General features: G+C 48.0%; 1 protein-coding gene across 1 annotated transcript; it reads right to left on the bottom strand.

Moving 5' to 3' along the window:
- Positions 1-146: 146 nt before the first annotated feature.
- LOC123057867 (RING-H2 finger protein ATL5) lies at positions 147-1,356 on the bottom strand. Its single transcript, XM_044480742.1, has one exon. It carries the CDS (start codon positions 1,277-1,279, stop codon positions 578-580), a length of 702 nt encoding a protein of 233 aa, XP_044336677.1. The 5' UTR covers positions 1,280-1,356; the 3' UTR covers positions 147-577.
- Positions 1,357-12,477: the final 11,121 nt, after the last annotated feature.

The following is a 12,477-nucleotide window of genomic DNA, read 5'->3' as shown; positions in this document are numbered from 1 at the left end:
AAAATTCCGGAAGAAGCCAAGTGGATGTTCGATTCTTAAGATACTGGGAGAACCGGCCAAAAGAACTTAACCCAAGAGCTAGTCAAGACTTCAAGAATGCACACATCCAAATTATTAAGAAAGAAAGAGTAACAATGATCCATGATACAACATACAAAAAGCAATATCGACCATCCCTTGACAGCACATGACCGCGAGAATGGTTGTTCGGAAAATAATGCCTCTAGGAAGTGAATGGCGCGCAATCGCTGCCGTCGCCAAATTCAACTACTTGAGTTTAGATCGGACGTTTTCACCCTGAAGATTACATCAAACAATCTTCAAACAATACATTCAATAATAGAGCAACGAAGCACATCACCATGAGCGTTATTTCTTCTAGTGCAATACTAACTACGTGCCAAATTCGCCTAAAAAATCAATGTACCAAATTTGTTGTAGAAAATTAGCCACACCGAGCATCATCACCAACACAAAAATATGCACAGTCAGATGGAATAAATGCTCCAAAACTGATGATGGTCCTCGACGCTGGTGTCGGAAGGAGCAAGGAAGCTTCCTCGCATCCATGGGCACGTCAGAAGGAAGCGGATCGGGTGGAAGCAGAGACCCGCCTCGTCTTGTCAAGCTCCGTGCCGCTGGACATCCTCCCTGTCGCCGGCGCTCCGCCCTTGGCCGCGGCGTCGTCGTCGGCCGCCACATCGACGCGCACCACGGGACGGGCCTCGGCGTAGTCCGGCGCCTCGACGGCGGCGCGGCACAGGGGGCACGTGGAGTTCCCGCGGAACCAGGCGTCGATGCACTCGACGTGGAACCGGTGGCCGCACCGCGGCAGCGCGCGCGCCTCCTCGCCGCGCTCGAACTCGGCGAGGCAGACCGCGCAGTCCCCGGCGCCGACGGCCGCGGGGACCACGGGGAGCGCGCGCAGCACCGCGGGGTCGAGGGGGTCGAGCCGCCGCAGCAAAGGCGCCTCGACGTAGATGGCCAGGCTGCGGTGGAGGCGGCGACCCTCTCGCGCGCGCCGGCGCCAGCCGCTGGTGTACAGGTGCAGCGCGATGAGGGCCAGCAGGACGCCCGCGAACGCCCCGGCCGCGACGAACAGGACCTTGCCGGCCGTGGCGTAGCCCGACGGAGCCTCCACCTCCACCTCCACCTCCACCACCGGACCGGTGCTGGGCTTAGGCCCATGTGGCATCGGTGGAGTTGGGTCGCATCCGGGGAGTTGGCGGCGGCGGCGGCATGGGTCCTCGCCGGCGTATTCGCTGGGGTGCGCGCCCATGGCCACGGCACGTAGAAGAGATCGATCGTAGCTGCACCTGCACTGCACGCCCAACAAAGCAAAAAAAGAAAGGCCGTATGTTTTGGAATTGGTTTGGTTTGTGTTGGTGCACACACATACTTATAGATGTAAAACATGACGAAAATACCCTCGCTGATACCGGGAGAGAGAAGGACAGATCTAGGGGCATTTTCAGGTTTTTGATTAGACGATTCTGGCGGGTCATGCGTGCGGGGTACGACGGCTGGGGAGACTCACCCGACTGACTGAAGAATTCCACGATTAAGAGCGACTATGATACGTATGAGACTAGAGACTGGACTGGGAGGCAGCGGGCAAACTGAGTCTCTGCTATCGCCCCGGACCTGAGACTAGACTTTGCACCGGTGGAAAAAGGGCCTTTGGTCGCGGTTCGCAACTGTCATTAGTCGCGGTTGCGCAACCGCGACCGAACGGGCGCGACTAAAGGCCCCACCCTTTAGTCGCGGTTGCTTAAGAATCGCGACTAAAGGCCCGTCCACGTGGGCGCTAGGTGGCCGTCGGGGCGGAGGACCTTTAGTCGTGGTTCTTCTGGCCAACCGCGACTAAAGGCCGCCGCAGGTTTAGGGTTTTAGCCCCCCGCCCTAAACCTGTTTTCTGTTTAATTTGTATTGTTTTATTTCTTTTGTGCTTTATTTTAATTTTGAAGGAGTTTCACATATTCTACGGTACTACATACATGCATATGAATGTACAATTTCAAACAAATTTGAAATTAGAACCAAAAAGAATTCAAGAGGAATATACAATATATATTCAATATCATCGGATGACCATATACAATTTTGAACAAGTTTCCATACATAATTTAATGCATATAAAGTTCTACGTCCTCGTAATGGTGTTCTCCTTTAGGATGGAGGACTTTCCTCCTGAACCATCCAGCTAGTTCCTCTTGAAGTGGTCGGAAGCGAGCTTCTGGACTAAGCATCATCCGGAGGTTATTCCTCTGAGCATTGGTATCACTCGGAACCCGCTCAGAGGTGTATCTCCGGATCATCTCACAGACATAGTATGCACATAGATTGGTCCCCGCTGGCTGAATATCCTCACCATTCTTAGCCTTTGCCCTTTTGAATTCTAGCTCTTTTTTGAATTCACCGACCTTTGTATCTACGAACCGTCTCCAAACCCTACGAGGCAAAGAAAATTAAATGAACAAGAGAGTTATTAGTTACTTGATATTAGGAAATGAACGAAATAGGCCGATCGATATAGAGCGCAAATGAATGAAAATAATTACTTCTGCAGCATTCTTCTCATGTCGACCCAAAGCTTTGGATCCTTATTCAGAGAGTCGTGGACGAGACATTCTGAGGTGTCAACTTTAATTACTAGCAGAATCCAGTGGAACCTGCGGACACGATACATGCACAGTACGTCATGCATAACTCATCGATTAGCCGGCCACATACCATGCATGGAGTAAACAAAAGAGAATGTGCTCAAGACAGAAACACTCACCCAAAATGGTAAGGAAATAGAATATCACTTTTGAGTTCCTGCTTTGTAAGAAACTGCCACAGGTCTGCCTCCATGTCGGCGGGGTGATGCTCCAACACATATCCATTAACGATGTGTGGGTCAATGAACCCAACATTATGGATGTTCCTTACTCTGCATTCCTTAATCTTCATTCTGCATGTATAATAGCGGACACAACAATATAGTTAGGACATATATATAGTGCAGGCAATATGAACGAGATGGGGTAGAAATAAATCACTTACAGAACGTAGCAACTGATGATAGATTTGTCGAGCTCGCGCAGATTGAAAAGCTGGAACAATTCACTCAGATGAATTTGTACATAGTAATGTTTGAAGTGATGCTCATATCTAACTTCCGCATAAATATATTCTTTGGCGTTTTTATTTTTTATGTAACCCTTGTACCATTTCAGCAGACCTTTCATTTGTGGAGGTAGATCCTGTTCCTGCGCAGGCTCGACGAGAGGCCCATTCTTCACATATGTAATTACTACCTCCTTCACTGGCGCCTCATCAAGGCCTAACAGTTCACGAAGAGTAATACCTAAGTTGGCCGCTTGTTCTCTGGCACTCGTTACAGTCAATCCATGTGCTGCCGCAGCTGCTATGATATCGGGGTCATCCGGACCGGCGGCTTTCACTATAAGCGGGGCAATCGATTGTTTACTTTGTTCCCCGAGCTGGGCAACTCGTTTCCCGCTTTTTTTACTTTCTAATTCCGTTTTCTCGGCCTCCTCCAAGGCTTTGTTCTCCTGGTTCTCCGCCCGCTCTTTCTTCTCCTTCAACATGAGTGCCTGCCTACGAAGTTCACGTGCATAGTCGTCAGGCAGATTCTTCGCGGCTTGGGACGGTGTGCTCAAAAATGACTTAGCCCACTTCTTTTGCTCATCAGAAAATACTGGCTTGGGCTCGGGCTCTCTTTTCTTCTTGCAGTCCGCCTTCCATTTCTCATGATCAGCAGCCGCGGCCGCGGCAGTTTCCTCGGCACTACGTTCCCAAGGCCTTGTGGGGAGAGGCTTCAATGATGGCTCTGGTACCTTTGTGGTCTTAGGTACATAAGGGTCCGGGTTAATAATCCAGGACTGCTTCTGCTTCTTTGCCGGAGGTGGATTGGGGGGCGGCGTCTGATCACCCGCCGGACGAGGACTGGGGGGCGGCGTCTGATCACCCGCCGGACGTTGTGGACTGGGGGGCGTCGGCTGACGTGACGGAGGTGTAGGTGAACCGCCACCACCGTAGGGGGGTGGACTTGTTGTCCTTGGCGCCTCGCCTGGAAACTTGATAAACTTCTTTTGCCATAGAATGAAATGGCGCTTGACATCTCCAAGTCTTTTCTCCCCTTCAGGTGTAGCAATGTCAATCTCCAGGTCCTCAAACCCTTGGACTATGTCCTCCACCGTGACACGAGCATAGCCATCTTGAATGGGGGTGTTGTGGTGGAGTGCTCCAGGTAAACATGGTAAAGCACTGCCGATGGCTACCTTCACGGACATGTTCCCGATAGGATAATACAGATGACATTCTTTCATCTCCTTTATATCGTCCACGGGGTAGCGAGGAGGCTCCGGTGCAGTAATTTCGACCACCAGAGGCTCCGGTGCAGTAATTTCGACCACCAGAGGCTCCGGTGCAGTAATTTCGATCGTCGGTGCATCTGCACCAGCCGGTGGGGCCTCCGTGGAAGCCACACTGCTTCTCCGCTGCTGGCTTCTGAGATCCGCTGGATGATCTTCATGCTGCGCCCGAGCTGCATCTCGTTCGGCTACTAGTACACTCACGGTTTTCTTCATCACATCCATTTCCGATGCCAACCGCGCCACAACATCTGCTTCCCGATCCATCTTTCTCTTCCGGCTTCTGTAACCGTACGGGTCATCGTTCTGGGGGAACCCTATTTTCCACGGAATGTGCCCCATGCCTCGTACACGTCCTCCGTGTTCAGGATTCCCGAGGGCTTTTGTCAGCGCGTCGTTCTCTCTGTTGAACTTGATCTTCCCCTCTTGAGCATCCCTCATTGCGTCAATAAGGGCTTGGGTGGGTTTAATTATTTTGCCCCGGTAAACACAGTCCCCTGTCTCCGGGTTCAGCGTTCCCCCATGCCCGTACCACCAGCTTTTGGCCCTTGGGTCCCATCCCTCCGTACCTGGACGGATTCCTCGCGCCCTCAGCTCGTTCTCCATCTTCTCCCACCTAGGCTCCCAAAGGCGATACCCTCCTGGCCCCATAATATGATTGTACTCCTTCTTAGCCGCATTTTCCTTATTTTTTTCGATATTTGAATGAACTGCTCCGATTTCTTTTGCTTCACAAATTCTGGCCAATCATGTTTCAGTTTCTCATATTGTCCTTTGAAATCCGGAGTCTTGTTCTGCTTGACAAAGTCATGGGCTAGATTTTGCTTGAATTTCCGGAATGCGTCGGCCATCTTATGAAGAGCGAACTGTTTGACTAGCCTCCTCCTCTCCTTGTTTTCCTCAATCTTGTTACCCTCCTCATCGAATTTGTTGTATTCCGGAGGTAGAACGAAATGTTCCATAAGCTTTTTGAAGCAATCTTTTTTTGTTCTCTTATCGACAAAAGTGAAACCAGCAATTCGTGCCTTCTTTGGCTTATTCCACTCCTGGACGGTGATCGAGACGTTGTCTCTAACAATGGCTCCGCATTGGTTGACAAACTTGGTGGCGTTCTTGCGGGGCTCCAGCGGCCTGCCGGTTGCACTGTCGACAACCTCGATGGTGCATGTTTCTCCTTGTTTCATCGTCTTGGTTGCGCCACGCTTTGACGACGTACTCGATTGTTTCGACGATCCGGCCGAGGGCTAAAATAAGAAAGAGAGTCGCGCGCGTTAGTCCACACATATTTATTCAAATCAGTTAGTTTGTATCACCAGAGGCTCAATGTATATATATATACCTCGGCGCCGGAGGTGGTTGCTACTTCCATTTGAAGATCGTCGTTTATCGACGTTTGTTCGGCATCATCTTGCTGACGGCGCCCTTCATCTTCACCGTCAAGGTTCAGATAAGAAGAGATATCATCTTCTTCTTGTCCGGTCGGCACATATAGAATATCGCCGTTTATGATGCCGAACATATGTGCTTCACCGTCCGGATCATAGTTGTCCATAATCGGGTCAGCTCTATCGTCCGCCATTATGTCAGTCCTGAAAACATGTAGTAAAAACAAATTAATTAAGTGAAGAAGGGGGGCGGTGGCGGTGGCGGTGGCGAAAGGGCGGTGGCAAAAGGAGGGGGCGAGGAAGGGGTGGGAGAGGGTGTCGCGGTAGAGCGCGAGACGGGGCGGCAGACGACGGCGTCACGGAGAGGGAGGCGAGGACAACACACATTTATAACCGCGCGCATCGCCGCCCCCCTCGCCGCCCCCTCTCCGTATATACGTTTTTTTGTTAATTATCAAATTTTACGGTTTTTTTTGTTAATTATCAAGTTTTAAGTTATTTTACCGTTTTTGTTAAACTAATTAACTAGTTAAAATTAAAAAGAACAAAAAAAATTCTCTCTCTCTCTCTCTCTCTCTCTCTCTCGATCATCGCTCTCTGTAGAGCAGCGTTGAGGGCGGCGAGGCCGGCGGCCCGAGGTGGATTGGGGGGCGGCGTTGAGGGCGGCGAGGCCGGCCGGCGGCGTTGAGGGCAGCGAGGCCGGCCGGCGGCGTTGAGGGCGGGCGAGAGGCGGCGCGGTGGGCGAGGGAGGCCGGCGGGCGCCGTACGTGGGCGAGAGGGGGCGGCGGGCGCCGTACGTGGGCGAGAGGGGGCGGCGGGCGACGGCGGGCGGCGTCGAGGGCGAGGGCGACGGCGGGCGGCGTCGAGGGCGAGGGCGACGGCGGGCGGCGTCGAGGGCGAGGGCGACGGCGGGCGGCGTCGAGGGCGAGGGCGACGGCGGCGGTGTTGATTCGGAGAAGACGAGAAGGGGTTCGGGGCCCTCGTATTTATAGCCCCTCCCTTTAGTCGCGGTTGGGGAGGCGACCCGCGACTAAAGGGTACCTTTAACCTTTAGTCGCGGTTGGGGCGGAGACCCGCGACTAAAGGGCTTTTTCGGCGGGTTTTTGTTCCCGCGCGCAACGACCTTTAGTCGCGGTTGGGCAGGCCAACCGCGACTAAAGGTATTCTTAAAATACTTTTTCTTTTTCAATATGTTAAAAACACAAATAATATATCAAAAAATTCAGAAAAATAAAACTAATTCAATTCAAAATGTTAAAAATACAAATAATATATCAAAAAATTCAGAAAAATAAAACTAATTCAATTCAAAATGTTAAAAATACAAATAATATATCAAAAAATTCAGAAAAATAAAACTAATTCAATTCAATATGTTAAAAACATAAATAATATATCAAAAAATTCAGAAAAATAAAACTAATTCAATTCAATATGTTAAAAACACAAATATTATATCAAAAAATTCAGAAAAATAAAACTAATTCAATTCAAAATTCTAAAAATACAAATAATATATCAAAAAATTAAGAAAAATAAAACTAGTTCAATTCAAAATGTTAAAAATACAAATAATATATCAAAAAATTCAGAAAAATAAAACTAATTCAATTCAAAATTTTATACGCCTAGGCAGGAGTATGACTAAATCACTCCAAATTTCATGTATCATCAGTGGTATCTCGAATCATTCGAAAATGGACACCAAACACATCACGGGTAATATAATTCACATGATCCATTCAACAAAGTTTGGTACAATAAATTATTACACATCATTTCTTCCCTTGTGTCCCTGCTTGCTTACGATTGTGCCGTATCCATGGAGCATCCTCATCATTTAACTTAATGCTTGGGTCGGTGTTCACTTTGAAGGGCGGAATTTCAGCAAACATATTATAATCTTCTGACATGTCTGTCTTGTCCTCCACTCCCACGATGTTTCTTTTCCCTGAAAGAACAATGTGGCGCTTTGGATCATCGCATGATGTACTGATCGTTTTCTTATCTTTCCGTTTCCTCGGTTTGCTACTCATGTCCTTCACATAGAAAACCTGAGCGACATCTTTCGCTAGGACGAATGGTTCGTCAAGGTAACCAAGATTGTTGAAATCCACCATTGTCATTCCGTATTGCTGGTCCACCTTTACCCCACCTCCTGTTAGCTTGAACCATTTGCACCGGAACAAAGGGACCTTAAAGGAGGGTCCATAGTCAAGTTCCCATATCTCCTCTATGTAACCATAATATGTGACCTTTTGCCCATTCTCGGTTGCTGCATCAAAGCGGACACCACTGTTTTGGTTGGTGCTCTTTTTATCTTGGGCGATCGTGTAAAATGTATTCCCATTTATCTCGTACCCTTGGAAAGTCGTTATAGTCGAAGATGGTGTCTTGGCCAACATGTACAGCTGATCTACAACATCATTGTCATTCATTAAATGTTTTCTCAACCAACTGCCGAAAGTCTCCATGTGGGCCTTCCTAATCCAGGATTCAGGCTTCCCCGGGTTGTCCGAGCGTAAAATATTCTTGTGTTTCTCAAAGTACGGAGCCACCAAGCTGGAATTGGTCAGTACAGTGTGGTGTGCTTCAGTCAGAGAATGGCCGTCCATACATGTCGTTGATTTCCTTCCGATCGTGCCTTTTCCACTTAGTCTCCCCTCGTGCCGCGATCGAGGAAGACCAATCGGCTTAAGGTCAGGAACAAAGTCAACACAAAACTCAATTACCTCCTCATTTCCATAGCCCTTGGCGATGCTTCCTTCTGGCCTAGCACGGTTACGAACATATTTCTTTAATACTCCCATGAACCTCTCGAAGGGGAACATATTGTGTAGAAATACAGGACCGAGAATGAAAATCTCTTCGACTAGGTGAACCAAGAGGTGCGTCATAATATTGAAGAAGGATGGCGGGAACACCAACTCGAAACTGACAAGACATTGGATCACATCGTTCTGTAACCGTGGTAGATCTTCTGGATTGATTACCTTCTGAGAGATTGCATTGAGGAATGCACATAGCTTCACAATGGCTACTCGAACATTTTCCGGCAGGAGCCCCCTCAAAGCAATCGGAAGCAATTGCGTCATAATCACGTGGCAGTCGTGAGACTTCAGGTTTTGGAACTTTTTCTCCGCCATGTTTATTATTCCCTTTATATTGGACGAGAATCCAGACGGGACCTTCATACTGCTCAGGCATTCAAAAAAGATGACCTTCTCTTCTTTGGTCAGAGCGTAGCTGGCACGACCTTGAAACCATTCCGGATGCCGGTCATCAGGGTCTTTCAAACATTGCTGGTCCTGCCGTGCTTCCTTTGTATCATTTGTCTTCCCATACACGCCCAAGAAGCTTAGGAGGTTCACGCAAATATTCTTCGTAACGTGCATCACGTCGATTGCAGAGCGGACTTCTAGGACTTTCCAATATTCTAGCTCCCAGAATATAGATTTCTTCTTCCACATGGCTGCGTGCCCGTCAGCTCCCTTCGGAACTGATTGTCCGCCAGGACCCTTTCCAAAGATGACTTTCAAATCCTTGACCATATCAAATACCTCAGCACCAGTGCGTTCCGCAGGCTTCGGCCGGTGATCTGCCTTGCCGTTGTAATGCTTGCCTTTCTTTCTTACTGGATGAATTTTCGGAAGAAATCGACGATGCCCAAGGTACACGTTCTTCTTACAATTTGGCAAATGTACACTTTCAGTCTCATGTAAGCAGTGCGTGCATGCATTGTATCCCTTATTTGACAGTCCCGAAAGGTTACTAAGAGCAGGCCAATCGTTGATGGTTACGAAAAGCAACGCTCGTAGGTTAAATTCCTCTTTTTTGTGCTCATCCCACACACGGACACCAGGTCTGCCCCACAGCTGTAAAAGTTCATCAACTAATGGCCTTAGGTACACATCGATGTCGTTGCCGGGTTGCTTCGGACCTTGGATGAGCACTGGCATCATAATGAACTTCCGCTTCATGCACAACCAAGGAGGAAGGTTGTAGATGCATAGAGTCACGGGCCAGGTGCTATGGCTGGAGCTCTGCTCGCCAAAAGGATTCATGCCATCTGTACTTAGACCAAATCTTATGTTCCTTGCGTCAGCTGCAAAATCTTTGAACTCTCTGTCGATCTTTCTCCATTGCGTTCCATCTGCGGTGTGTCTCAACTCCCCGTCCGACTTACGGTCCTCTTTGTGCCATCGCAACAACTTGGCATGCTCTTTGTTCCTGAACAGACGTTTCAACCGTGGTATTATAGGAGCATACCACATCACCTTGGCGGGAACCCTCTTCCTGGGTTTCCCGCCCTCAACATCGTCACCAGGGTCATCGCCTCTGATCTTATAACGCAATGCAGTGCATACCGGGCATTCATTCAAATTCTCGTATTCACCGCGGTAGAGGATGCAGTCGTTGATGCATGCATGTATCTTCAGAACCTCTAAACCTAGAGGGCAGACAACCTTCTTTGCTTCGTACGTACTGGCGGGCAACTCGTTATTCTTTGGAAACATATTCTTCAACATTTTCAGCAAGTTTTCAAATGCCGAGTCAGCTACACCTGCCTGTGCCTTCCATTTCAGCAAATCCAGTGTGCAACCCAGCTTTTTCAGACCATCATCGCATCCAGGGTACAACGACTTTCTGTGATCCTCTAACATGCGATCCAAATTCTCCCTCTCCTTTTCAGTTTCGCAGCGTCTTCGTGCATCAGCAATGGTCCGACCAAGATCATCAACGGTCTCATCACGTGCCTCTTCTTCACCTTCACCTTCACCTTCCCCTTCACCTTCCCCTTCACCTGCCCCTTCACCTTCCCCTTCACCTTCAGCATCCTCCATGAAAGTATCACCGAAATGAGCAAGATAGCTTTCATCGATGAAATCATCCCCTTCTTCATCTTCTTCCATTATAACCCCTCTTTCTCCATGCTTGGTCCAACAATTATAGCTTGGCATGAAACCGTGCCGAAGCAGGTGCAGGTGAACTTCTCTTGAGGAAGAGTAACCCTTCTGATTCTTACAGTCAACACATGGACAGATAACAAAACCCTTGTGCTTGTTCGCATTAGCCACTACGAGGAAATCTTTCAAACCCGTAGTGAACTCGCGGGAGAGTCGGTTACCGTACATCCATTGCCGATTCATCTGCATTATTATAATATAAAATATATAATTAACCATCATGCATTTGTTAAAGTAACTAGCTATAAACAATAGAAATTAAACAATGAACAACACACATGCATATTTTATCAATGACACACATGCATGAAAGGTTCAAATTGCTAACCGCGATCGAGGAGGAACCTCAAGTGTGGCTCCAACACTTCATATCATGTTTGTTTCACGCTGTTGGGCATTTCATCAAACACCTTGTGTGCATAAGAGGAACCAAAAGCAAGCCTACACCCCCTTGTGAAGAGAAGTGGCACCAAATGGCTAAGTGAGTGCGCTGAACTGGTATATATAGGGGAGGAGATTTAGTCGCGGTTGGCCAGGCCAACCGCGACTAAAGGCCTTTGGGCACCTTTAGTCGCGGTTGGCCTGGCCAACCGCGGCTAAAGCCCCTCACGTGCACCAGCTGGCCACCGAGCGCCCTGGCCCAAGCCTTTGGTCGCGGTTCGTCTGCCGAACCGCGACTAAAGACTTCATTAGTCGCGGTTCCTACAGTTTCGCGACTAATGGGGCTGGACGGAAGCCTCTTTTTCTACTAGTGTTGGAGGCAGCGGGCAGCGGGCGTTTCCAGCAGGCAACATGAGACTAGACTTTGGATTCGATTGTACGTACGGTCTCTGTCTTGGCCCCCGGCCCTGAAACGGTTTCCAGCAGGCCACTATCACTAGCCTTATTACAAAAGGCGGGAAGCATGAGCAATAATGCAAGATAAACGAAGCCCTCTCAGGAATTTGATCTCTTTGATAATTGACGCATAAATTGATCTATCCTCTCCCTTGCTCTGGATCAGTTGTTACAAGGAACCATCTTTTTTGCTAAACTACCATAATAGCAAGCTAGAACATGGGACTAGAAAAGAGAGCGAGATGGGGCAGCTATCAGAAGAAAAAAAAACCGCCATAGATGATCGACCTTGAAACATATATTACCGACGAAAACCTTATATCACCACAGCTAAGATGAACAATTTTAAATCTGTGATCATTTTTTAAACTTCACGTATAATTTATAAAATTATTGAATACTTCTTAAAAAATCATTAACATTTTCTAAACACGTGAACCTTGTTAAACCAGGTGACCGGTTTTCTTTCAAGGCTAAGAGCATTCGTTTCTTTTTTTTTTTGGAAATGCTTTTGTACTTCCAAATGAACAACATAGGTGAGAAGTTGATTTTCTCTAGAGCAGGAGAATCCGCGAGCGAGCGCAATTGGGCCGGCTCATTGCGTGTTATAGGAACAATATCTCTTTTAGCGCGTAGAAGAGGATCTCTCTGCTATGAATCGCTTCCTCCGGCGTCGACGGTGCTCCCAGGCTTGGGGTACTCCCAATGCTTCAATGTCAAAAAAACATTTTTAAATATCTTAAAAAATTCTGAAAAAATGTGAATGTTCATAAGCAATGTCACTACAACCCCTAAAATATTTAGGTTCAAACTCGAAAATGCACACTGAGAAAAAATATAAAATTATTTTACAACATTCATGTGGGATATGTCTATAACTCCAAAATAATCAGCTGAAAACACTAT

The sequence above is a fragment of the Triticum aestivum genome, chromosome 3A (assembly GCF_018294505.1).
Source record: "Triticum aestivum cultivar Chinese Spring chromosome 3A, IWGSC CS RefSeq v2.1, whole genome shotgun sequence".
Classification (NCBI taxonomy): Eukaryota; Viridiplantae; Streptophyta; class Magnoliopsida; order Poales; family Poaceae; genus Triticum; species Triticum aestivum.
The sequence above is the reverse complement of the archived record's forward strand: the minus strand, read 5'-3'. Positions and strand labels throughout refer to the sequence as shown.